Source organism: Varanus komodoensis, unplaced genomic scaffold (genome assembly GCF_004798865.1).
Source record: "Varanus komodoensis strain SLA01 unplaced genomic scaffold, ASM479886v1 scaffold22, whole genome shotgun sequence".
Taxonomy (NCBI): Eukaryota; Metazoa; Chordata; class Lepidosauria; order Squamata; family Varanidae; genus Varanus; species Varanus komodoensis.
The window spans coordinates 3,383,218-3,409,793 of record NW_025335606.1 but is presented as its reverse complement, the minus strand read 5'-3'; the positions used below and the strand labels follow the sequence as shown (position 1 = coordinate 3,409,793).

General features: G+C 47.5%; 1 protein-coding gene across 9 annotated transcripts in view; it reads right to left on the bottom strand.

Annotated features, from left to right (window-relative positions):
• PIK3C3 (phosphatidylinositol 3-kinase catalytic subunit type 3) overlaps window positions 1-26,576 on the bottom strand; it is a 101,895-nt gene that overhangs the window by 68,319 nt on the left and 7,000 nt on the right. For 8 of the 9 annotated variants that reach the window (XM_044431221.1, XM_044431227.1, XM_044431224.1 and 5 more), the window contains exons 5-15: window positions 19,777-19,863; window positions 18,739-18,834; window positions 15,595-15,666; window positions 14,274-14,378; window positions 12,777-12,869; window positions 11,379-11,564; window positions 9,101-9,255; window positions 6,717-6,807; window positions 5,544-5,611; window positions 1,913-2,018; window positions 61-177 (exon numbers count right to left, since the gene is read on the bottom strand). In XM_044431221.1, the coding sequence (XP_044287156.1) occupies window positions 61-177; window positions 1,913-2,018; window positions 5,544-5,611; window positions 6,717-6,807; window positions 9,101-9,255; window positions 11,379-11,564; window positions 12,777-12,869; window positions 14,274-14,378; window positions 15,595-15,666; window positions 18,739-18,834; window positions 19,777-19,863 (1,176 nt within the window). The remainder of the gene's footprint in view (window positions 1-60; window positions 178-1,912; window positions 2,019-5,543; window positions 5,612-6,716; window positions 6,808-9,100; window positions 9,256-11,378; window positions 11,565-12,776; window positions 12,870-14,273; window positions 14,379-15,594; window positions 15,667-18,738; window positions 18,835-19,776; window positions 19,864-26,576) is intronic. The other variant, XM_044431226.1, reaches the window with a different exon arrangement.

The window sequence follows — 26,576 nt, the reverse complement described above, 5'->3', positions numbered from 1 at the left end:
ATTCAGAAGCCACCAACCACAAAAGGTGGGGAAGGACCTACGCTGCGTTCCACCACGTACTTTTTTCTTTCGATTCCCACTTTCGCGCTGCACCGCCTTCATGAGATGGACGAGGCGATCTACAAACGTCTGCTGTGCAGCCAGCAAGGACCGCATGACCCGGACAGACTTATCTCCCTGGATGAATGAGAAGGAAAAGCCGAATTACTTCTTCTCGCTGTAATTATTTTGCCTCAAGTAGGTTTCTTGGAGTTACGTTGCTCAAGACGCGTGGGTAAAAGACACAGGCCTTCCCTCAAACAGCATGTTTCTCTCCCCGCACCCACCACTCTATAAAATGCAATCAAAGCTGCATGTAGCAGCTGGCTGGTTATCTGACCTTTTAGCTTTTTTACTACTGTGCCAACAGCAATCACTCTAGAGGAAAACACTTGCATGACACAAACCAATTAATATTGGAGAGAGGGGAAGAAGAAAAACCCAAAGCTGTGACTGATGCGTTTCTTCTCCCCAGAATTGCAGGCATACAGAACACCCGCCATTACTGCGAGGAGAAAAACCCAAGAACGGAACCCTCAGAGTTGTGTGCCTCCCTCAATTCTGCATGTTGCCCCCCTTTGGTGAGAGCTTATGCTAAAGAATGGTATATAAAAGCTATAAATAAATAAAATGTGCTGCATTATTCAGCAGCACAGGAATCTTGACTTGAAAAGCAGGGGGAGTCAATTCTTTACTCCTTGCTAGGATGCATGAATGCTTTCGGTTTCAGAAAGAGGGTCTCTTGAAGATTCTCATTCATTGAGGTTGTAAGAGATGCATCCGTTCTCTGAGGGACAGACTAAAAAATGCACCCCCTCAAAAAAAAAACCCACCAGCAAAAATATAGAGAATTAAAAATTCTATTATACAAACTTTAAAGATTTCTACCCACAAGTACAGAATTTTGGAGACTGAGCCATGCAAAACTGAAAACTGCTTGCTCTTGCAAACTTCCCATGGCATTCCAAAGGGTAGTACAGACATTTTTCACTAATGACATTAAGATAGGAACAACAGGAGAGCCAGTGTGGTGCAGTGGTTAAGAGCCTGGGACTGGGACTCAGACAATCTGGGTTTGGGTCCCCGCTCAGCCATGGAGCCAACTGGGTGACTTTGGGCCAGTCACAGACTCTCAGCCCAGCCTACCTCACAGGGTTGTTGTTGTGGGGATAAGATGGAGGAGGAGAATGATGTAAGCTGCCTTGAGTCCTTTGTCGGAAAAAGGCAGGATATAAATCGAAAAATAAATAAAATAAAAACAAAACAAGCAAATAGAACACTTCCAGTTGAAGGGAATAAGCTGCATTTGAAACGAGTTTGGGCTAAGCTGCTGCTTTCTTCACTGGCCAAAGCCAAGTATGAATTACTAGGACCGATCCCTCAGTTCCCCATATATTCTGATTTAAGTATCCTGTACGTGAGGCTGGAAGAACCCAAAGGACTTTGGACCGAACACAGCAGAATAACTGGATCTCTGTCTCTCACAGCAGCTTATGGTAGCCTTTTTACAAACATGCAAGGAGCTCTCACATCCGCCATTTTCTGAGAACAGACTTTCAAAACTGCATGACACAGTCTCGCAATTCCAAACGAGCCCACCGACCTAACACATCTGGGGACCCCAACGCAGCTACATCCTCAAGAGAGACAGCAGAGGGTGGAACCCATCCCATCAGCCACGTCCACCTGGAAGCTTGCCAAAGCAACCGTGTTCACTGCTCATGTCAGAATGGGCTGTGGCGGAACTGGAAATGTGATTCTCAGGGAACATGCTCCGCAGTTTTACATGCACGCACCCCGGCCTTTCCCAAAGGAGCGAGGAGCTCTATGCCCGGAATTTAACCAGCTGCTACTGCATTTGCCGCACTCCTACCTTTAGCAGAGCTTGACTAAACCTTCGCATGACATTCAGATACATTTCGTGTGTCCTGGGGTCTCTCTGCTGAGTGTCTTGGTCTTCACATTCCACAATGACATACCTTCCATGGAACAGAACATCACCACCACCATCATCATCTTCATCATCATCATCCCTCCTACTACTACATTTCTATACCCAGAGAACTGGGTGGTTCACACGTTTAAGTCTCCCATCCAGATTTTAGCCAGACCCGATCCTGCTTAGTTTCCAAGATTAGGCAGGATCAGGCACTTCAGGCTATTTGGAAGCTATATCCAAATCCAAAATTCAGGGCCAACAGTGGCCATGAGGAGACACAGCTCTGCCAGGGAAAGGGCAAGCCTATGGGAGATTCCAGAGGGGCATTTATAATTGGCACTATTGCAACGAAAATGAAGCCTATCTCAAAAAGCTTGTCAGATGCTGCGATTCTTTCCACATTCTATGAAGACAAAACTGGGAATATGCTAAAATGATTCTAGGTTCCCTGGCGAACTCACTTGACCAATAGCACATGTTTCTAAAACAGGCCATTTCATTTACCTTTCCTGCATTTACCTATCACCATTTAAGAAGGCATGTTCTCATTTACTTAGAGAAGCACAAAGGATGGATTGGTCCTTATTTCAGATCTGAACCAATGGAAGCCCAACCTCATGCAGGACCATGGAGATATTCTCTAAAAATCAGCCCAGTTCAGGTCCTCTGTACTGAAATACATAGATGTACAAGAAGTAAAAACCCACAGTCACTTGCACGATTTCCAAGCTGCGGTTTGGGAATCTATATTGGAAGCAGAGTGTTACGGGCTTTTCTCACTGCCTTGGTGACTTCCAGCACAAGGCTGGGTGGCGCAATGCACGCCTTTCCATCAGAACTCCTTTCCTCTCTTGCGCAAAAGAGGGAACAGCTTGTCTAGCATGGAAGGCTGATATTACAAGTGAAATGTTTGGGTTTCAAGGGTAGTTATATTCCCCACCCACATCCCCCCCCCGGCTCCCCTTTGATTATTCCTAGCTCCTCCAGGGACTGGTCAGCCAAAATGCAAAAACAATCAGCAGACCGAAGGATTTATAGCTGCGCCTGGTGAAACCAGAGCTGTGATGTTCTGATTTTGGCACTGAGTAATGGAGGCATCTGGAAGGAGAAGGGGGGATGAATCATAATACAGAACAAAATTGTGAAGGACTTTTGCATGAGCAAAATAAAATGAGAATCAAAAATGAAAGTAACACAATCAAGAATGACTAGAAAGTAATACACTACAAGTCTAATTTGGTAGCTAAGAGGGTCGAGGGAAGAGTTTGGAGAGGGTAGAATGTCCCGTGCCTTTCAAAAGGAGAAATGTTGTAGCGCTCCAGGCTAAATAAGCCAATGACGACAGGCAGTGTTGGGCCAGTGTTGTGCAAGCAAACACAAATGCGAGCTCCTGGGACTGTTGGGGATGGACAGGGGGATGGGGTGGGGTGGTGGGACATGGGGGGGTCCCTGCTGTGCCAAGCTTTGTGTGTGTCATGCAAGAAACCCCGACAGAAGCAGTGACTCATGCAGAGGACTTGCACTTGACACTCAGTGCCCAAGAGTCAACCCCACGACCCAGCGCAGGGACAGCTGAGCCAGCTGCTGCGTCTTCCTCTGACCCCCAGCACGCTGAGCAAATGCCTGGACCTTTATCAGAGACAGAGAGTCCTGAGAAAGAGGAAGCTGCAAGTTCTACTCAGAAGGAGGCAGAGCAAACTGCCTCTTCCCCCCATGATGCTGACCTCCCTGAGCCAGAAACAGAAGACACAATAGGTGTCATGGATTTCTCAAAAGCCGAAAACAGATGGATTTTACGTAGATATGAACAGCGGCAAAATCTATTACGTAAGAGGGAGGAAAGGCGTGACTTGGGAGAGTGATCCCATGTGGGCTTGGGAAGAGAAGCCATTAGAGAGTTAACATCTGCCTAGCAAGGACCGCTATTAGGGAACTTATCTATAGAGTTGTAAATCTTGTAGACAATTAGCATTAAAGGACTTGAGTTTTATTGCGCTCGAATGTGTGGACTGTTTACCTGCCGGGCTGCACACCTCGACAGTGTGTCCACACATGCACAAGTACACAAAAGAGCCCTGATGCCGTGTTCCACACTCTGGCATCAGCGAGAAGAGATCTTGACCTTCCTCTTGGTGAGAGTCTTTGAGGGACTTCTAGAGGGATACCATGTCCCCCCTCAGTCTTCTCTTCTCAAGGCTGAACATGCCCAGTTTTCGCAGCCTCTCCTCACAGGGCAGTGTTTCCAAACCCTGGATCATTTTTGTTGCCCTCCGCTAGACCCTTCCTAATTTACCTGCATCTTTCTTAAATCTTCATGCCCAGAACTGGACACAGTATTCCAGGCGAGATCTGACTAGTGAGGAGTAGAGAAGAACTACTACTTCTCGTGATTTGGAAGTAACACTTCTCTTAATACATCCCAAAATAGCATTCACCCTTTTGGCAGCTGCACTGCATGGTTGGCTCATGTTTAGCCTGTTGTCCACAATTACTCCAAGACATTTTCTTTTTTCAGTTCTGTTGAGCCACACATTCCCCAGCTTGTATCGATACTTTGGTCCTCCCTTTCTTCCATTAAGGAATTCAAGGTTCTGTAGAGGTCTCCCATCCAGGCACTGACCAGACCAAAACCTGCTTCGCTTCTGCAGGATGGCTGCACTGTGCCCCTCTGTGACTTTGCTCTGAGCCCAAACTGTTGCTTCCGATCCTCTAATCAACCCGCTGGTGCCGCATCTCCTTGGCTCCACAGGTTTGCATTGTCACGACTCTAGTGCGCCCGCAACTAGAGTATTGTGTTCAGTTTTGGGCCCCTCATTACAGAAAGGATATAGCCAGGTTGGAGTCAGTGCAGCGTAGGGCCACAAGGATGGTGGCCCGTTTGCAGGGGATGCCGTATGAGGCGAGACTGAGGGAACTGGGTCTCTCCAGCCTGAAGAAGAGGAGACTCAGAGGGGATATGTTGGCGACATACAGGTATGTGAGGGGATGTCACATGGAGGTGGGGAGAGACCTGTTCTGCCCTGCAGAGGAAGGCAGGATGCGCTCCAATGGAGCAAAGCTCAGGGAGCCGAGGTTCAACTTGGATGCCAGGAAGCACTTCCTGACAGTCAGGACCCCGAGGGTGTGGAATGGGTTTCCCCGGGAGGTGGTTGAGGCCCCATCGGTGCGGGTGTTCAAGGATAGGCTGGACGTCCACATGGTGGGCATGTCGTGAGCGGAGCCGGCTGGTGCCGGAGGTCAGACTAGATGGCCCGGGAGGCCCCTTCTGACTCGCTCGGTTTTCTATGTTTCTATTCTTAGGGCCCCTCCTCAGCCCTCTCTCCCCCCACAGACCCACATCCCCTTGGCAGCATTTCCTATCCCTGGACCCAGACCCAGAATGCGGGCTTTCAGCTCTCCTAATGCAGATGTCAGAGGAACACCTGGAAGCCAGTGAGCCAGAGACACCGAGGGCGGACTGAGTGAACTGTCAAGCCACCCTGAGGGTCCTCCGCATTTTGCTACATCCAGAGGCTGAAAGAGCGAATTCCTGGGCAAGCAGCAGCTGCCCCTTTTCCACACTTACCAGTATAAGTAGTTAGCCAGCGTGGAATTCTTGCATGCTCGCGATATCAAGAACGTGCAAAGGTCTTGCTGAAAGTAAATTATCACACATGAAAGGATAGATATCAAGTTAGGAATTCCAGTGGTGGGGGGGGAGGAACCACACAGCCTTCAAAGGGACAAAAAGAGTGCTTCTGGCAAGCTTCTTTTCCCCCAGGAAGGTGAAATGCGGTGTTATTTATAAAACTGAAAGAAAGAAAATGCTTTTTCCACTCCAATAATGGTGTTATTTCACTATCCTGCAGTGCCACCTAGAGGAAATGCAGTGGAGATGCAGGAAAGGAAACTCCTAATAACTGATTCATTCTGTGATTTAACCCAAAGCAGATGTAAAAAAAGGCCTCAAACACCTTCATGCATTGTTTCATCACTTACTTGCTGACTGTCAAAAAGAAACAAAAATCTGAATGAGAAAACAGTGACGCACGCTGGCTGCAAACCGGCTTCAAGACATAACCACATGGTATCCATCAGCAATCACTCCCATCAAGGCCCGGAATGCAGCCTATCCCTCTATCTAGAATCCCTTCTGGTTTGGGGTGAGGGGAGCCAATGGCTTCCTGACCTTCCTCCCCTCCCCTCCCCAGAGTTCCCTTGTGTGGTGTAATGGTCGAGAGAGCTGGACCGAGACCATGAGATCTGGTCCACACTCATGACGCCCTCAGGGTGACTTTGGGCTGCTCATTGCTCATCAGTGTAACCTTCCACACCGGCTTGTTGTGGTGAGGATGAAACAGAGACGAGGAAAATCCTGTAAGCCTCTTGTGAGAGGAAAAAAGGCGCGGTTCTAAATGAAATATAATATGAAGAATAGTCAGCCGCTAAGAAGAGACACAAGTGCGATAAAAGAACTGGAGAGAGGCATCTGGCAGTGGTGTGCATCTCCATTTCCTGTCACGATCTTTGCTCTGCCTGCCACAGGAGAGGATTTGGAATTCTGAACCATGAGACACTCTCCGTACCACAACCCAGGACAAAGGGCACAATACCAGGACCCCTGTGGCACAGAGAGCTGGTACTTTGGCCGAGGAGAAGCCCATGAGATGATGGTGGACACAAGAACCAACACGGGGCTGTTTCCAGCCCAAAAGCGGATCCCCTGAGACCGAAAAGCAGCTTTGGAGGTCTGACTTACCTCGAGATTTTCGCCGTCCGCAGACTCCTTTGCTTTCGCTGTAGAAGGTGGCGAAGACACGAGGGGGAGTGGGCTCGTGATGATCTGTGAGCTGAGAGAAGGCAGTGAGCAGCAGGGTGTCAGACCTGGGTTTTGAGGCATTTGCATACAAAGCTACCTCAGCCTGGGCCAAGCACTCAGTCTGTTGGGCTCAGGATCCTCAATTCCAGGGCAGCCGAATGCCTTTCAGGCCGAGGGAGGGCTAAATTCCATTTCGGACAAGGCCTTCCAGAGTTAGGCAGGCCAAAAGCGTAAGGCATTTTGGGAATACGAGCGCACTTTAGCTCAAAGCTCTTACGGATGCTAAGTAAGCCTCAGGGGGGGCTTTTCAAGAGGGGAAGCAACTGCCCAACTGCTGGGGAACCACCAAATGCTTGAGGTGTGGTGATCTGGAGATCCAGACGGGGAATGTGGAGAAATCCGGCCTCTAGGCCAGAGGTTGTGCACCTCTGGTGTACGCAGACCAGTCTTAGGCAGACAGCTATTCCAGAGAGCTTCTACATTGTTATGTCCTTCTGCAAAAGATGCTGCGTAGACCCAGGGCTCAGCCTCATGGGCTCTGTGCTGTCCCTGGATCCTGGGGCCACATTCCACATTTTTTGGACTCCAGAGACCTTGCGGGACTTGCTTGTATGGGCCTTATTCCCACTGCTCCTCGCCTGCAGCTGCAGGCAACAAAAACCATGCACTCTCCAAAGGACTCGATCCAGATTTAAGATAGATCAACTGCGCTGGCAGAACTGTCCTCCCTCAGTCTCGCATTCCCAGCACAGATCCTGAAAACGCGGCATGCAAATCAGGAGAATCCACGGGACAGCGTGAGCGGAAGGGGCAGCTGAGAGAGTGTGAGCCCCCAAAACCGGGTGGAGCTCTTCCTCTTGCAGAGAAAGCCTGCAGCCGGCCGAAGCCCCGTCTTCCCATTTTTCTACAAAGATTATTTTTCTGTGATTACTTCCGTCCTCGATTATTTCACAGGCAACACATTCTTGCTCTTAACAACAGTGTTGCTGTTGATATTCGCACAGTGAGAGTTCTCTGCTTTACAACCAATACACGGGGCATATTAAAGATGAATCAAGCCACTGCTGGCTTTTAAACCAGAAAAGAAGTGCAAAGGCTCTTTTTGGGAACAGGGCCTTAAGAGTGGCGGTGGGGAGACTTAACCCCTCCCCTCCTGCAGCCCTGATCGGCTTGGGGGAGCCGTTTTTTAAATTTTCCCAATATTTTAACGGTTAATTGGTTTTATCTTTGATGTGATCATCATTTATCAGATGCAGTGTGCTGAGTGTTGTATTTGGTTGCTTTGCTTTTTGGTTTTTTGTAAGCCGTCCAGAGACTTTTCGTACTGGACGGCATGTAAAACTTTAAATAAATAAATGCCTGCAACTGATATTCTGCCGAAACGGCCACCTTCGGAAAGGGGCTTCTCAGGGGTCAGCCCGGGGCTGTGGAGCTGCCCCTATTCTGCCCCTCTGGCAAGCGAAGGCTGCTTGATTTCAGCAGGAGTTTGGGGTGTCAGCTAATCGGCTGAGCTGGGAGCAGCTTCCCTTGCTATTAATATGTTGTGGGTGCATTTTAATGCATCATTTTAAGCAAGTGGTCGGTGTGTTAAGCAAGTTGATGGCAAGCTGTCCTGTGGGACAGCTTGTTTTCTGGGTGGACCTGCAGGGGGGCATCAAACGAAGATGATGATGATGCCAAGTGCACATCTAGTTCTCTTCACGTTATCAGTATCTGGCAAAGCGGGAGAGGGAGGTGGGAGGCAGTGGGAAGATTAATTCATCCCATCCTCCCCGACATGATAGGATCCAGGGGTCTTCTGCTCACTCCAAATTTTAAAAAAATCTTGACCTGCCTGTCATTTAAGCAATGCATAATGTGACTAGAAGAACCCACGTTGACCCAGAAGTGTGTCCAATCTGAATGTTTAGGATTGAAGCCTTAAACCTGGCAATGCAGGAAACCTGCCCAGCTACTTAATCATGTCATACCCTGATTAAGAACAGAAAAGAACCAGGATTAAGCACTTTAGAACTGGATTAAAAGCCAGGGAAATGTGCACAGAGTTCAGCACAATTTGAGCCAACTGCAACCACGAACTGAGCAAATTGTGTCTGAAATGTATGCTAATTCCCCTGGCTCTAAAAGGGGGAAAACGCAACCCATGTTTAAAAGCGGATGCCCACCTGCTGGCTTTGCTCTCATCACAGCTGGGCTGATGAGCCAGAAACGCGAAGCAAGGACAAGCCAGGGGAATCGGCTGCTTTTCGATGCCCACAAATGGATTCCTCATGCACCCCTACCTGTGAGACCTTCATTCACCTGCAGGGGAGCCTCTTATCTACCTTTCTATCTCTGCAGCATTCATTCCCGAGGCGACCAGGCTTTCTGACATGGCAGCTTGACTGTCCTTCTTGGTTGGCTCAAGCCCATTCTTGATGTCTTCAAAGTTCTCGTATTTCAGGGCCTGGACAAGCTGCAGCAGGTACATCAGGAGATCCTGAGCATGCAAGGGTGAGACAGGGATGGAGCTGAAAATGGCTCACGATAACCCAAACTGCCCCTTTTGAAAGCCACCCTGCTTTAAAAATGAGGAATAGGATGCAAGCAATGCTGGAGGCACAAGAGGAGATGTTGATCTGGGATCAATAACTAGAACACACGGTGACGGGTTCCATGTAAAGTGTGAATCATTCCCAGTATCCGGCGCGAGCATTAAAAACAGCCACAGGTATTTAATTGCTGTGAGAAACCTGTGGGGATCGACTTAAGGAAGGTACGAGATGAGCAGCTACTGGGCTACACGGATTCCTCACCTCATCTCCGAGGTGAGAATGCTTGCGCTCGCTTTTGTGGACCTTACTTGGCACAGCTGGGCCTTCTCTCACCCCCCCCCCCCCGTCTCCCAGGAAGGGGGGTCACCTTTCCTACACTGACAGCCTCTAAAGTAGAGGGAGAGAGGAACTGTGCAAAATCCACGGCAAGGAGTGCAGTTCTTCGGCCTTACACCTGGAAGTGTGCAAGATGTCCCAGGTAAACATCCCCTGGGGCACCATCTGCCCCATCAGGAAGCTGGGCAACTAAAGGGACACAGGCTCCTGGGCTACAACACTGTCCTAGGCAGCGGGGTGGGGAATGTAAAGGCAGGTTTGGGCAACCATTGTTGGCCAGTCCTATCGTTAGACAGAGGGAAGCATCACCCTCACGGAGCCAATTTTGGAGTGCCAAGAAAGGGCAGCAAACGGCTTATTTATTATCGTTGGATTTGTGCAGCCAAGGAAGGGCAGAGATGTGTAGATGGGATTTTGCACCTCACAGAGCAAAACACGCAACATTATACATCGGGAGGGAGTGATGGGAGAGGCTTGGGCAGCAAAATGTACCGGTCCAGCCTATTTCTGCTGAGTGAGGAGTGGATGGGGAAAGTGGAGCAGAACAGAATCCGTCACTCCAGATGGAATTTGGGAGGAGGGGAAGGAGCACTTGCGCGGAAGAACCTGGGTCACAAAAGAAGCAAGAACGCAGACTGAATTCTCCCGACGGTGACGGCACGCAGGGTTCTCTACGTTTCTCACATGCACATTCCCCAAACCTCTAGAACTGGCTACTACAGCAAGAGTTGATTTGGGCCTCTCACGCAAAACTGTCTCAGCCTTTTCCCCTTCCGAAATATTTAATCTTGGCGCAGGTCTGAGGATGGCCAGGCGCTGTTCCCCCAGGCACACAGACAACGTGGGAAGGCTATTTCAGAAAGGGCCGAGAAGGAAAAGGGTTTCAGGCTCACTTCCTTCCAGCAGCCACTAAGGAAAGGGATCCTGCCCCTTGGGCGCCATTCACAAGACGCTTACAGTCATGCTGACAGAGCCGAGGGGCCGTCTAGCCCAGCATGGGGTTCACCCAGTTGCCACCAGCTGCCTGTGTGAGGCCCATAAACAGGGTATGAGGGCCATAGCACCCTCCTACCCCTGCTCCCCAGCAACTGGAGTCCACAGGCACTCTGCCTGTGATACTGGAAGCAGAATGCAGCTGCCGGGACGAGTGGCTACGTGGGTCCTTCTCCTCCGGGAATTTGTCCAGCCCCATCACAAAGCCCTCCCTCCCAGTTGGTGGCCACCCCGACATCATCTCGTGGATCAAGCAACGCTGCAGTGTGGGAAGGAGTCCTTCCTTTCACCAGTCCTGCACCTCCCACCAAACAAGGGCAAGGTGTGATCCTGGGTTCCGGAATCATGTCAGACAGAGGGGAAAAAATTCCAGCCCACTTTCTTGACCCCTTGGACGGCTTCATCCCGTCCCTCAGCCTGATTAGCCCTTTTTTCTTTGCAAAGCTATCTTTGGCTTGGGGGTGTGTGTGTGGGGGGGAAGGGTCTGTTTCTGTTTTGGTGACTTAATTTCAACTGGGGTGGGGGGAAATGGGTGGGTCTTTGAGGCCCTTTTCCACAGAACCGCTCCAGCCGCTTCATCATTCCAGACACCGGTGGCAGGCCAGATGTGTGGGAAAGCTTCTTGCTGCATCACCCTAAGCATCACCCTGAGCCACCTATCGACCTGACGGGCCAAGCGGGCACAGCCCCCAGAATCCCCTGCGGGCGCAGGGGAAGGAGAAACGAGGCGTGCCCGCACCTCATCGTCGGCCTGCTGCAATCTGGCCACCGCGTAGCGCCGCACGGTCTGGTTGGTGAAGTGCGAGGAGAGCAGCTCCAGGGAGTCTTCCACGTCCATCGGCTTCCATCTTCCCAGCAGCTCCAGGGCCTGCTTCGCCTCCTGAGGGAGGTGCCAGTTCACGCATTTCAGGAATTTCGTCAGCGCCTAGGCGAACGGAGCATCACCGTGTGACATTTCCCTCCAAGGGCAGCACGCAGAGAAACGTAATGCACAGCCCTGGGGATTCCATGCATTTTAAAAAGTGAATAGGCCTCGATGCAGAACAAAAGCACAGCTTGAGAAAGGGGGTCCAAAGCTCCTTCCATCAGGGCAAGGGAGAATCTGGCTCAGTCCCTGCGTCTGGCAAGGCTTAAATTAACAGAGCAACATATGGTTATATGCATTTTGGGCACCAGAGCACAAGGGAGATACATTAAAACCATCCCAGCTCAATGGCTGGGTTCAGAAAGACAAGCCACGGTGTATGTGCTTACTATTTCTAGTCTGTCATGTTCTTCGAATCCACTCAAAGTATTTCACCATGGTAAGTTTTGTCTTAAGAAACCATGAAAAGAAACAACGGTTTGTTCTGTTGTATCATCATGGTGTGTAATGTTGTCTGAACCCAGCATCATGGTTTCCACCATCCCGGTATGCAACTACCACAGAGTCCTCTTGAAAGAGCGGCAACTGCAGGAGTCCCTCTAGCCATCCAGCCTTTATGTGTGGACCAATGAAGAAGAGGCAGGCAATGCATGCGAGAAACAGCGGGCCCTGTGAGTGCATTTCAGGCTTAGTGGCTGATGAGATACAGTGGGCAGACGAAGTGGGGTGATGGAAACCACGATAGAGTGGAAACTACCACTCTGTACCATGGTAAGCACATGAGCTGCTTGCTTTGCTGTGCAAATGCGGACAATCTGTTGTGCAGACCAAGATGCTGTTTCGATGTTAAAGAGGCAGTGTGGAACCCACTGTCCTGCAGCTTCCTCTGACAGAGAAGCTGGAACACAAAAAGCAGGCGTGTCAAGTATTAGGTCTTTGGGACAGACTCTTCCTTCGCTCCTTGTCTTGATATTTCACTGCATTCCCAGCTTTTGCACAATCTGCCACCACCTTCTATAAGATCAACACGATTTCCTGAGGTTGTTATTCACAGGAAGAGTTTCAAGCTAAGTTCTGTCCGTACTTGGAGTATTTTTGTCTTGCCTGTTTGGCCTTTGGCTCCAGAGTGCACCAGGAATGCAACCGGTAGGGGGCAAGCAGTAGATGGAAAGTGGCCCCCAAACCTCACAAGCTTGCCCACTTGCAGTCTATGTTAAGTCTTCAAAAAGGAGAAGAAACATGGTAAGAATACAGATTTAATTGGAACAATACCTTTTCTTGATGAGTAAGGTAGTATCGGAATTTCCACACCAGATCCTGCTCTTCGTAGGTTAGTTGCTTCGTTGGTGGATAGCTCACTATAATCTAAATATGAGGCATTAATGGATTTCTTTGTTAGCCTATCTAGCTTCTCCTCTTGAATGGACAAGGAATGTCAACATACAACATAAATACAGACAGAAGAATGCACAGAAAAATCCACCCCACACATCCCTGTTAAACAGTATTACACTGCATTTATACTCTGTCTTTTCCCTCCTGCAAGGAACCCAAGATCCAACAGAGATCCATTTTCCCCTCAGTACAACAGCCCTGCAAGGCAGCTTAGGCTGAGAGCAAGTGACTGGCCCAAAGTCACCCACTGATCTTCATGGCCAAGAGAGGACTAGAATCCAGATCTCCAGGTCCTCAGTCCAACATGCAACACCCAGTTCTTTTCAGCTTTGCCCTCCCTCCTCTCCAAACGTGCTGGAAAGCATTTAGCAGCTTCCTCCTAGATTGTGAAAGCCCTGGCAGGGGCCTTTGGTCAGCTGCCTTCTTGTTTCTGCCTTCAGTTCCTCTCTACACTCAGATATTGCTACTGCTGGATTTCTCTTACCAGACAGACTTAGATTCTCTCCCCACCCTATTTCCTCTCTTCTTTCAAACACCAAAGCTGAGCCCCTAGCGGTGGACGCGCTGCTTGGAGGAATCTGCCCAGAGCTATCAGCTTAGCCAATATACTTCATCATCATGGTATTCCTCCTGATCATCTGACTCTCTTCCCCTTACACTGCAGGTCTCCCTATCTACCCTGTGTGTGCATCGTGTGGCTATGCCCAGATGTACTTCGATAAGCTAACACCAAGCATCCTTCCAACCTGGATCTTCAGTCCAGGGAACTGCAGTGCAGTTTGGATTTCTTTCACAGCTACAATCACACCTAACCAGCCATAATTTAGGGTAATATGCCTAAGTCAGCAAGCACTGGGTTCTCCCTGTGTGATTGGAATAGGTATTCCTCTGTAGCTGATTCCTGGTTTTGTGTTAGGAACTGCAGTTTAAAATAAAATTCCAGTTAGCTAAAGAAACCTGGAAAAAATGCATGGTTTGAAACTACTTTGTGCAAAACTACTTTGCTGCAACGATCTGAACTGACAACCCATCATCTGAACCACTGTCCTACCTCTGGGGCCAGAACACCTGGGGAGGAGGACACGGAGCAGATGGAATACGGATGCAGACAAGCAGCTCCAAACCATGGTTTGTCTGAACCACTTGGGGTCCAAACCATGGCTTGGATTCTAAACCATGGTCTGTCCTAGCCATAATTTGGACAGATGTCTTAACTGAGCCTATGCCTGTTTGAAGGAATGGAACAGGATGAAACAGACAAGACACACATTCATCTAAGTCCCTACCAAATGTGCTCCCAGCAGCCGGTCTGCACTTCATGCAGAAAACCCAACCGCTGTTCAACACTGACAACAACACAGAGCGACAACTCACGTTAAGCTGGTCTCGGGTGGCTGCATTGGGCTTGAGATCATGATCCGAAGGTCCACTTCTCAAGCTCCTTGCAAGCTTGTGATGCTTGCTTTCCACTAAGTTTTCCTAAACAATAAAATAAACCTCGTTGGGTTGGGCTGACATTTTAAGCATTCAGTGCCATAATATAATCAAGATATGATGGAAGCTCAGGTCAGATGGTACGTTCTAGTTCTGCCGTTTGGTGCTTGGAGAGCCATGGGGATTACCGCAACGTTGTCAGCATCGAATTATTTTAGCTCTTATTTTAGCTCTTGCATCTATCTTGTTTGGATTGGGTGCGTCTAATCAAGGAGAGAAGGCCTAGGACAGAGAGGATTCCTGTCACCAGCAATCCGTCATTTCAGGAATGCTTCAGCCAAAACACAATTTGTGCCACTGAAGTAGGACTTCTGCACTCCCTTTCATGCTGCAGGGGCACGGAGCTCTTATTGCTACAACCTGCTTGTGACATGACCACACTTCTCCAAATGCCCTTGCGCATTTTGTTACAGCCCACACAGTTAAACAGCCTGACCCGGCCTGTACAGCCAAGACAGACAGGTAACAAGAGGCTAAAAAGCAAAAAGATGCATGGCAGTTTTAAAAACCCGGTGACAGAACCTGCCCTTGACTTAACTCTGACCCCTTGACACCAGACTCTGCGAAAGAAAGGCTTTGGCATGAAAATGCATTTACTCATGATATTCTGAATTTGCCCAAGAACAAACATCCTCTGAGTGGCTGCAACCATTAAGTCTAAAAATATAAAGAGTAAAGATTTAAAAAGCAATACCACCTTTATAAGAATGAAATACAACTTCAGACAGACATCACGCAAATAGGTAAAGCAGTCATACAAATGAATAGAACGAGTTCCCTAAAATGCCTTGGAGAAAAATCTTGGGTGCAGAAAAATTAGCAATACAGGCACCAGGTGCAACTGTTTGGGGGAACTACCCTGGAAGTGGGTGCCACAATTGAGAAGGCCCCGTCTCTTGTAGCCACCCACCTAGCTTCTCTGGGCAGAAGTACCCAGAGAAAAGCCTCTGAAGACAGCCAAACAGGACATGTGAGGGATGCTCTTTCAGAAAGCTTCTCGTAAACTACAGAAGCATGGAACCGACTGTTCCCGAAACTTTAAGAGGAAGCCATTTTGGCACAGACACACTTCCAAATGCAACTCATCCTCAACTTTCAGATCCTCAGCTGTATATTAAGACACGCAGAACCACATACCAAAGCTCTCTGCTCAGCATCACTTTGCTGTGCCATGAAATCTGTTGTGCAGAAAATTACTTACCATGGACATTTGGGGATCAGGAACTTTAACGATCTCAGAGCTCGTTAAAATTGGAGATGACTCATCGCCGTCCTAGATGACAACGGCATTCGAAAAGGCAAATTAAACCTCTCAGGTTATAAAGAACAGTATGACCTGTCAGCGCAATTTAATGCGCTCCAGAGACAAGACTGAAAAAAACCAAGCTATTAAACGTCAGTGTCTTTCTGAAATGAGTAACTGATTCGACAGCGTGCAGGAAAATGAGGGAAAAGGGACAATTCAACCTTGTTGGGGGAAAGACACATAAACTGTTACAGCACTACATGTTTAGAATAGCAGCCGAAGAGACTGGGCTATAAATCAGGAAAGTCCTGGCTTGAATCTCGCCTCTGCCACATACCCTTTGGCAAACCCTAGGCAAGCCGCTCTTTCCCAGCCTCAATACCCCCATCTGCAACTTGGGGGGCAGCAATTGACCTCATGAGGTTGCCATAAGAATTACACCAAGATAAAGCACGGGAAGGACTTTGGATGTTTGAAAGTGTTATACACATGACTTGACTTGGGAACAAGCTATCTAACAAAAGAAGCCTCGAAATGATGCATGTCTGAATCTTGCTTTTAAAAACCTGGCAGGTTCATCCACACAGGTCCAGAGCAGGGCTATTTTAAGCACGAGCAAGGATACCACCCACTGGATTGATTAGCAGTATTTACATTTGCCCTATTAAATGGCAGCACTATAACAGAGAGCGAGGAATCTCTTCTTCCATACTTCTTTCCCCACTGTTTTAAGATCCTGCACAGAAAAACTGATATGCCCTCCACCTAGTGGCCGTGACACCCTTCACACATTCATTCAGCAACACACATTCAATCCAAGAAGAAATGTCTTCAAATCCCAAGCAGAGAAACACAGTGGTGTTTACCCACACTCAGGTGTTCAAAGGATGCTTCTTTCCAGTGTTAGTTTCCTTAGCAAAGCCAAATATCCCGGTTTTCCCCAGGAAGTCTTGCCCTGTTGCCAGGAGAAGGACATTCTCTCGAGGACACTCCAAAAGCAATTCCTTTCTCCTGACAACAGCAGAATTTTCCAGAATTTTCACCCTACCTGTAACAGTGGAATACCAGAGACTTCCTTGAGTGGTAAAAATCTGAAGAAAAAGTTGCTTACTTCACTTCTCTGCCATGTTGCCTTTTAAAAACTACAGCACCAATTTCTGTAACTGCTGTAATTATAGCTAGCAGCGTATTTTAAAACAGATACTTTTGATCTGTTATTCTCAGTCCATTTGATGGCCTTAATATTTGTTTGTGAAATAAATAAGTTTGCATACGGAATAAAAGCTTTGGGGGAAACAAATTTTAAACTCTGTTTAAAAGATCACTCCGACCAAGCAAACATGTCTAGTTTAGGGTGTCTTCTTTCCGTCTGTCTTCCTTGGCTTTGTACTTTATTTATTTGTTTCGTTTCTATACTGCCCAAAGCTGAAGGTCTGGGGGAAGTTTATATTCATTCTTCCATGCACCACTTCAAACTATGCTACTGCAAACCTGAGAAGGAGGTCAGTGTCCATACAAATGCTTAGTGTCCTTTTAAGAATGCTTATTAAACACATCAGAAACCTGCTGGCCGGTGGATGCTGAAAACTGCACTCTCAGCAGGCAGTAACTCCACTGGACTCGGTGGACTTTTCCTTTGAGTCGGAGTTATTTTTTTATTGCCATATCATCCTCAAGTCAAAACTCTGGCTAGAAGATTGTACTATGTATACACCTGCCTTTATGAAAATGGGAACACCTGCAGAATAGAGGAGGAGATGAACTGGGTTGTCCGAAAACTATGCCACGACCTATGGTAAGAGTTGTGCGTATCTGTCACTCTCCCAGTCTTCGAGATGAAAGATCTCAGCTCTCTGGCTTGGACAGTCAGTGGTGGATGGTGCAGTGACCACTTCTCCGCTCTTCCGCCTGAGTTTCTCAAGGAAGCACACGCCCCATGGCAGCCCTGTGAGGCTGCCTGGGCTTGGAAAGGGGAAGGGGGAGCAGCCGCAACCACGCAGAAGATCCCTGCACTGCATATACGATGGCCGGGTCACTTTTGCTGCTTTGCATTTATTAAATTTGTTAATAAAATTATTGTTTATTAGGGCCGCAAGGTTGGTGGCCGGTTTGCAGGGGATGCCGTATGAGGCAAGACTGAGGGAACTGAGGAGGCTCAGAGGGGATCAGTTGGCGACATACAGGTATGTGAGGGATGTCACACAGAGGTAGGGAGAGACCTGGTCTCCCCTGCAGAGGAAGGCAGGACACACTCCAACGGAGCAAAGCTCAGGGGGCCAAGGTTCCATTTGGATGCCAGGAAGCACTTCCTGAGAGTCAGGACCCCGAGGGCATGGAAAGGGCTTCCTCGGGAGGTCGTTGAGGCCCCATTGGTGTGGGTGTTCAAAGACAGGCTGGACATGCACATGGTGGGCATGTCGTGAGCAGAGCCGGCTGGAGCCGGGGGTCAGACTAGATGGTCCAGGAGGCCCCTTGTGACTCGCTCTGTTTCTATGTTTCCAGAGAAAGAGAGAGAGAGCGAAGGGACCATGCAGTATGTAACTCAGCCCTCACGCAACCAGTCACGGATTGACTCTTTGGGAACAGACATTAGTCTTCCTTCCCCTAATCACAGGCATTTAATATGTACAAAAAATGTGCAATATCAAGTTTTAAGTTTTATTTTAGGGGCTGGAACATACAAAAGAGAAGAGGTGAGGCCACAAGCCCAAGGTGTCTTAAACTAGTCCACAGTGATAAAAACTGTCCACGCAAAGCTTGTTACTTGAATGACTGGAAGCTGTATTGAACTTTCCAGATGCCCATGGATGCCCCTTCCACAACCCACCTCCACTTGCAGGCTGTTGTGTCATCTGAACATGGCAAAGGTGGGCTGCTACCATGGTTAGCAAGCCACCCAAAAGAGTGTGGCTGAAAATAACCAAGTGAACCACATTGGTATTGTCACTTCCGGCAGGAGGACGACATGAAATTTTCTTGGCTCTTCAGATAAAATAAAGTCACAATCCTATGCATGTTTGGAGGGAAAAAAGGTTTCTGTCAAAGCTTGCACAGGACTGCATCCTAAATAAGCATTAAAGGCCTTAAAAGGATACATACCTTTTCGTAATATACAATCCCGTATTCTTTGTCATCGCATTTTGCACAGCGGAATTCAATCATCAGGTACATAAAATTAGAACTCCGCTTCTCACTCTGAAATTAAACACACACATGGGGGGGGAGGGGGGGAGGGAGCGGTATTTAAGGTAAGCATAAAATGAATTAGGAAGGCAATATCAGCAATCAGGAATCTCCTGTCCTCTGTGCCCATTATGGATCCTGCTGTAGCAGGAACAGTATTTTAAATATCTCTTTGTTTGCTTATAGGTTTATAAATCCAAATACGACCTCAACACAACTGACTGATGAAACTCACAATTGAAGAACTTTCCAGAACTATTTCCAAAACTTTTAGAATAACTTAAAACCGTTAAAACTGCATCTCTCAAAACAGAGTTGGGTTTAAGTGCTTCCCTCTTTATTTTCCTTGCACCAGGCAAACTTATTTATTTACTTAATTTCTCCCCTTACTTGCCTTTTTCCTAAGCTAAATTGTCCCAGGTGTAGCTACTCCTCAAGAGGAGCCACTCCAGCCCCGGTCGCTCTTGCTGCCCTTTTCTGCACTTTTTCCAACACAATACTGTCCCTTTTCAGGTAAGGCAACCAGAACTGAACACAATCTTCCAACTGCAGTTGCACCAAAGATTTGAGCAAGGGAAGTAAATTTCTGGCAGGTCTACTTTCTATTCCATTCCTAATTATGCCTAGCATGGAATTTGCCCTTTCCATGCAAATGAAAGGTGCAAATGCATCTCCTAAGAGGCAGCCACTAGATTTCTCAGCAAAGTTTTGCAGTCATTTTTGCCCTGCATCATTTACCCATGGCCCCATTGCCTTGGAATGCAGTCCAAGAGCCCTTCTCTGGCTCGAGTTGAAAGAGGTCGACTTCCCTTAATTCCTGGAGAATTAAGCTGTTCTTTTCACGTGTGTTTGGGACAGGCATGGAGAGAAAAATGAGGGATGCTCCCTGAATGGCAAATACCAAGATTTCAGCATGGGATGCTCTTCAGAAACCTAAAACACACTCTGACCTACCTCATTGATCATCTCGATTTCTCGAAAGGTCAGCCTGTCCAGCCAGTCCACTTTGACCATGTGACCCTGCCGGTGAGACTTGGTGAGCTGCCACACAGAAAAATACAAAGATGCATCATTAATTTGCCACAGCAAAACAAGATGGACCTATCATTTTGGAGTCAGGACAGAGAAAAAAATATGGCAAGGATGCACAGTCTTGTACAACACATAAATCACACCTCTAGCAAAACATTTCAAATGCATCTACCACTGACAGTATGTTTCCAAAATCTGGAGCGTATCCATCAAAGACACAGTTAACCTTTTCGAAAAGGTCATGATCCACCCCCATACTAAGCACTTTTGCAATCCCAAAGAGCTGAGTGGGGGAGATGTTCAACCGAATAGCAAGCATGCTTCTCCAAGATGCAAACACCACTGAGTTCCATGAGAATTAGGGCACAGGAGTTACATTTAGGATTGACATTTTGGGCATCAATTGCCTGTAGGGCAGCAGAAGAGAGAATATTCCATTCAGGCTGGCTCATATGAAAAAGATTTAGTGCAGAGAACCAAAATTGGCAAGAGAGAGGCATCTACCGAAAGTTGCTTGTGTGTGGAAACATTAAGCATCAGGGCAAGGAAGCCCGACAGAAATTTTGACTGAGTCGCCTCGCTCATGAATGGCTCATACTCCTTCTTAAGCCAAGCCAGTATTTCTATTCCTATGGTCAATGCAACCCAGCCCACTTCTGCTGAGAACCTTCAAGCAGAAAAATGCCGCCTTTGCTCAGTCATCCCCGATATCGTCCATGCATCCAAGCACAAAAGTGTCATGTAACGACTGTGGCCAGTTCACCTCCATCGTCTTGCCCTCTCCTTTCCATCGAGCTTTAAAGCAAGCAAGCTACACTCATCACCAGAGCTGTGTCTTGCAGGAGCGACTTCCAACAGTCATCACAGGTCCTGCTGGGTAACAGTTGGCATGGAACTTCCTGCACCATGTTTCCAGCCAAAGGTGCCCAGAAAAATTTCTTTGAGGTTGTCAGCCAAGCCCTCTTCTCCTTACTTAGGACCTAATACAAATGTTCCTCCATTTCCCTGAACTTACCCTTTAAAAAAAACTAAGACCATTGGGCCTCTCTATACAACCCATTTTTTAAATTCCTGGAGTCTCTGGACACAGAGCCCCATTGCCTCTGCTTCAAGCAGAACCAACTGAAGCACCCAGGGACACGCTGCCCCGGGATCAGTTGCGGTGACATGAGAACCAGAAGATCTGTGCTCCAACTCTGGTCTGCCAAGGGACAGCCAGGGCAGACTTCCTGGTTCGGACGTTGCATCGAATAAGCCAGGGGAAAGCACCAGCCCGCTTCTTCGTCCACAGCAAATGCCCTCTTGCAATGAGCAAATTGAGCCATACATGCAGTTATGACAGTTGGCTCAAACGTATCCATTTATACATACTCGTTCGAGTATACTTCGCCTTCGCAATCCTCATAGTTAAGCATAGCATAGCTTTGGGATTGGTGCAGAAGAGTCCTGGGAAACTTGCAGCCCTTGCGATCTCTGCTCTTAGCCGATGCAACCTCATGGCTTCCTAATTTACACCCCATTTTGGTGACCCACCAAAGGTACAAAGCCAAGAACACAAAGTCGGGACACATACTAAGCCCCAGAGCAGACACGTTTGAGGGACTTCCTTTCAGATTAAGCCACTAAATTAGTGTATTAAGTTTATTTGTCATGTGCACACAGGAAGACACCGACTATGGGTAGGAAAGCCGGAGATTTCCATGGAAATGACTACCACCATGATCACACTCGAGAAGATTCCTTTAAGAAGAATCCATTTGGAACAGAAAGCAAACAACCCACAGGAAGAGCCACGCCATCGAGAAACACGCATGCCACACGGTTCTGGTGTAGTTTTAGCTGGGGATATTAGAAGGCAATCAATCCAAAGCCAAGGGAGTAACTGTACATGGCCAACACTTCCATTAACCCTCCTATGCCTTCAGGGTCCTCACTGACCCCGAGCCAATAACTGAAGCAGCATTCGTCTCCCCTTAGCTGCCCCTTCAGACTGCGTGCATTCTCTCATCCATCCATCGGCTGATTTTTCTGCATGGGTTCAACTCCACTCCCATGTGACGGTTTCATTAAAAAGAGACTGGAGTCAGTTAAAGCACAGTTAAAATGAACTCGAGGCGAGATGCCGTACCTCTTTGCTATTGGGGGAGGGGGGCTAAATGACCCCAACACAATGGAAATTCTGATTTAGGTATGATTACCATGTGTTAGTCATATTGAGGCGTTGCTCCACGTTAACTTGCAAACTATTAATTTGTGATGAAGGGGAAGGTGCACCAGTAAAATATTGGGAATCAGAGACACCCCATATGAAATTAATATTCAGGGTCATGTCCGAGAAAATCCATTATCCTTAATAAAATGTCTCCTTTTTAAACAATGCAGGAATGTGGAAATATTGTCCAATATCTTTCAGTTTTAGAAGAAAGACAACTCTGCAACCAAACTCAGGCCACCGTGACCATAAATGGCCTATTGGTAAAGACTTCCTATAAGCATGGGAGGGTTACGAGTTACTGAGACAAACTTCCGAGCAGTGTCTTAGGGTCTACATGTGCAGCATCTGGAAAACTTTTCCAATTATTAGGATGTTAGTCAATGGGAAACTGCGACCATGCGCTTTTTCAGAAACGGATGCCAGTCAGCCAGGTCGTCTGGCTACTTACTTCCTCCAATCGTTCCTCATCAAAGGCCTACATTGGAGAAACCCATTCATTAGTCACACATACTGAAGGGACAACCACTTCCAAGCGGTTGAAAAAATTTTCATTGCCCTACGTGGTCTAATTTATTTTTGTTTGACTTAACTCTGTTAGAAGGAATGCTCCACAGGGCATCTATCAGAGGTGAAGATGCCTGCCCTTCTCGGGTCATCTTGACAGCAATGGGAAAGGTACTGTGCAGAGTTGGTCTTTTCCACAGCCCCCGAGTAATGTGAGGATTCCCATCCCCAGAACTATTCACATGGGTGGGTAGTCCACACAACAGGAGCACTGACCAAGAAAGCTGAGGGTAACTTAGCTGCTGAAGATCGGAAAAACAAGCTAGCCAAGCACACAGCGATGGCAAAGCTAACTATTCAATGGAAGACCAGTTAAAGGATTAACTGAAAGATGGAAGATTTACTTTGCACAATTTAAATACTGGTTAAAGAAAACATAATTTATACGAACATCTGTGATTACCCAAGTACCAGAGCAATGTTCTAATTTGTAACTATAAATATATGATTGAGAATTGAATGGGAGGGACAGAGACAGGTTGGGAGAGACCTTTGTCTACCGTAAATGCGTTTCAATGAGGAGTTGCTTGTCAAATCCGAAGAATGACCTTTGGCTCCACTGACCATTCTTTTTCTTTTCTTCTTCTATAATCATTGCCCCCCCCTCCACTGTATTTTCTGAAAACAAATAAAAATTTAGAAAAGCATTGGCCACATGGGCCTGGCTCCTTACATTACCCTGAGAGAACGTGCATGAATTACACCACAGCAGCTCCTCAAACTTCGCTTGGGAAAGAGGATACATAATTAACAACCAAGGTCAGTCTGCACTGAGTAGACCCACTAAAATGAATGGAGCTCAAATTCACCTTGACTAACTTCTGTCTCATTTATTCCACTGGTTCCACAGAACAGAGGCCTAACTTTGAGTACTATTCATAGATGAGAAGTACTTTCTTACTTGACAGAGTAAAAAAGTACATCAGCTTGGAGAAGCTTCATGGGGTCTGAGTGCACCTCGACTTGCATCCATCCTCAGCATTAGCAGCCAACGAGATGCCTCCAAGAAGCAGGGAATGAAATCAAGAGCTTGCCCCCCAAGAAACTGGCATTCGGATCCAAGGGCTGCTGAACCTGGAGGTCCAATTTTCCTAAAATGTCCACAGCTTCAAAAGTTAGCACAGGCAACAGCTGCAACGGTTTTGGGACAAGCTAATCTGTAGTTTCGTGGGTCAAAGGCTCACCTTAATGTAAATATATGGTAAAAGAGATCCCTGCCATAAGATGGACACTTGCTGCCCAGCCAGTGAAGTCCTGGCCATCCATAAACAGCACAGAATACAAAGCTAAGGGAATTGCTTCTGCAGGGAATAAGGATGGCCCCCAACGTGAACAACTTTACAAGGGAACTGGACAAATTCATGGAGAATTTGTGGCTGAGGACTTAACTATCTATGGGGACTATCTAAATCCCACCCCACTATGGGGCTACTTGGCTACCAGGGCTTTTTTGCCAGGGACACATGAAACATCTTACTCTTGGATCTCTCTCTCTCTCATCTACCATCCAGGCCATCTTCAAAGGCAGCAAACCGTAAAAACACACGAAGGTGAACACTCACACACAAGAGAACGCCTTCCTTCAAGAACTACAAACAGGCCCTGCTCTCCTGGCTTTTCGAAAGCAGGTGGAGATGCAGTTTTTCAATTGAGCCCTTTCAATGCTGTAGCTGTTTTTATGTCTGAATGTTTTTTCACGTTCACCTTTATATCCTTTTGGAGCTTGACTTCGTAATAATGGCCACGCCCCACCGTGACGGCTTTTCCACAAAGAAGGTGGCATGTAAAAGGGCACCCGGGCAGCCATGTGGGTGGGCGCTGTGGTGTCCATAACCTGCTTGAAGGTCTCCAGAAGAATCTGTCTGGTCATTGTGGGACAGGACTTTGGTCTGATCCAGCAGGACAATTCTTCCATTCTTCCTTGAGATGCTCAAATGATCCCATGAGGCAAAGATGTGATCCAAAAGCTACCCAAACATTATTCAGGATGGGTAGTTCTTTCTGCCCTCAAAAATGAGTGGAAATGAATTGCATGCTCGATGGTTCTCCTGGACTTTCAAGATCTCCCTGCTTTATCCAATGCTACTGGGAGGAGAAAGCCAAGAGGAGGAGAAAGCCATGAGTCCAGCTTGGCCAGTGCGGGGACAGCTGGAATTTGAGAGCAGAATCAAAAAGGTACAGCCAGTGGTAGCACCTCATGCCTAACTCATGTTGAAAGTCCTGATCACCCACACACGGAATAGCTGAATCTGCATTCAAGGTGTCAGGAAGCAAGGGGAGGCCCCACTTTTGCGAAAGGCAGTAAGAGGAACATGCTCAGCCAGTCAGCGCTGTGCACAACGCTACGTACATCCCCTTTGGGTAGAAAGATGGTTTTGTTTAACTGTGCAGCAAGGCAAGGCAAATCCTGTTCAGGAGATACTGTACTTCCTAATGCAAGCTGAACATTTCCCTTTGCAGAGTAACCTAAAATCTTGCAAGAAACTTTTCTGGTTCAAAGATTTCCAAAAGCTCATTGCATTGGGTGCATGCGGCATCTTCTACTAATTACTTAAATTACTCAGACTATTCTTTGTACTTTATTAAGTTTATCCTAGTCGGATGGAGAAAGGAGGAGCTTTGTGGCAATTTAATTCTCCAGAGTATATTCTAGCTCCACTTCCCACTTACTCTGAGAGAGAGAGAGAGAGAGAGAGAGAGAGAGAGAGAGAGAGAGAGAGAGGGGGGGGGGGGGGGAGAGATCCTGTGGCCTATTATACACTCTCCATAAGATAGTCCAGAGTCCCAGATCCAAGGTCAGCAAAAGCTGGTGTGAAGGAACTGGACAAGCTGCTTCTCCAAGGTTGAAAAATCAACCTTGGAGAGAAGATATGGAGGGGGAGAAGGGAGAGGGGAGCAGCCAGCTCACCAGATATCCACAACCTTCCCTCCCCTTCTGAAGCACATCAGCTAGATGTTCAAAACTGGCTGTCTCACGGAACTGAACAGCAGGATGGGTGGGGAGGTGAACAGTGCTTCCCACATTCTCCCTCTCCAAGTTCAGATACATACATTGAGGACGGAACAAGCAGGACTGAGCCCTGAGATGCTTAGGATTCTGCATCCCACCTCAAGAACAAACCCACACGCTTGGGCCAACCACACTCCCCAGAAGACAGCTCAGTCCTGCTCCGTCTCTTGATTTAATTGTGCATTTGTTACAGATTTCGGCACAGACTGCCTGCCAGCAAGAAATAATGGCGGGGGACGGTTGATGCCACAAACCTGACATTCGCGAAAGTAACAATTGCTCTTGAATGCAACCTTGGCTAAGTCAGAGAGATCCTCTGCCTATAAATGTGTGGATTATAATGCATTTTTATTAGAATTCCAAGGTAAACTAGCCTTTTAAGAGGAACATGCAGCTTCCATACAAGTTAGTTTATTGCCATGGTAAATTTCAAAAAGATCAGACAGACATATTTATAACCCTGTTCCAGCCGCTCACTTCAATTTGCACAGAGCCAAGGTGAGCTGCCTTGAAACTTGTGAAATCTGACATCCACCTTTGAGAAAGAAGAGAAAGGAAAAGCTCTAATGTTGGCTGTTGTGCTTGGTGTTTAAAGGAGATGCGTGTTAACGGCCACGCACCAACAGTGCCCTGAGAGGTAGGAAATGGCACTGCAGCCAATTCAGGACACCCACCAGCTGAATCGTCCAAGTGGCTTCCATGCCCAATTCTAAGCCCTGAGCCAATCTTGACAGTCCTAAACACCACTGGGCCAGGTTTCCGTCACAAAGGGCAAGATCAGGCCACTAGAAAGCTTTTCCCATCTTCCCCTTGCCCTACCTGGCCAGCTGAGTCCAGGTGTAGCTGCTTTTTGGCAGCAAAGGAAAGATCACAGGTTTTTCAGCCAGAAAGTCTGTGGTGTTTATAAACTTTACGAAGGCTTTTGGAGTTTAA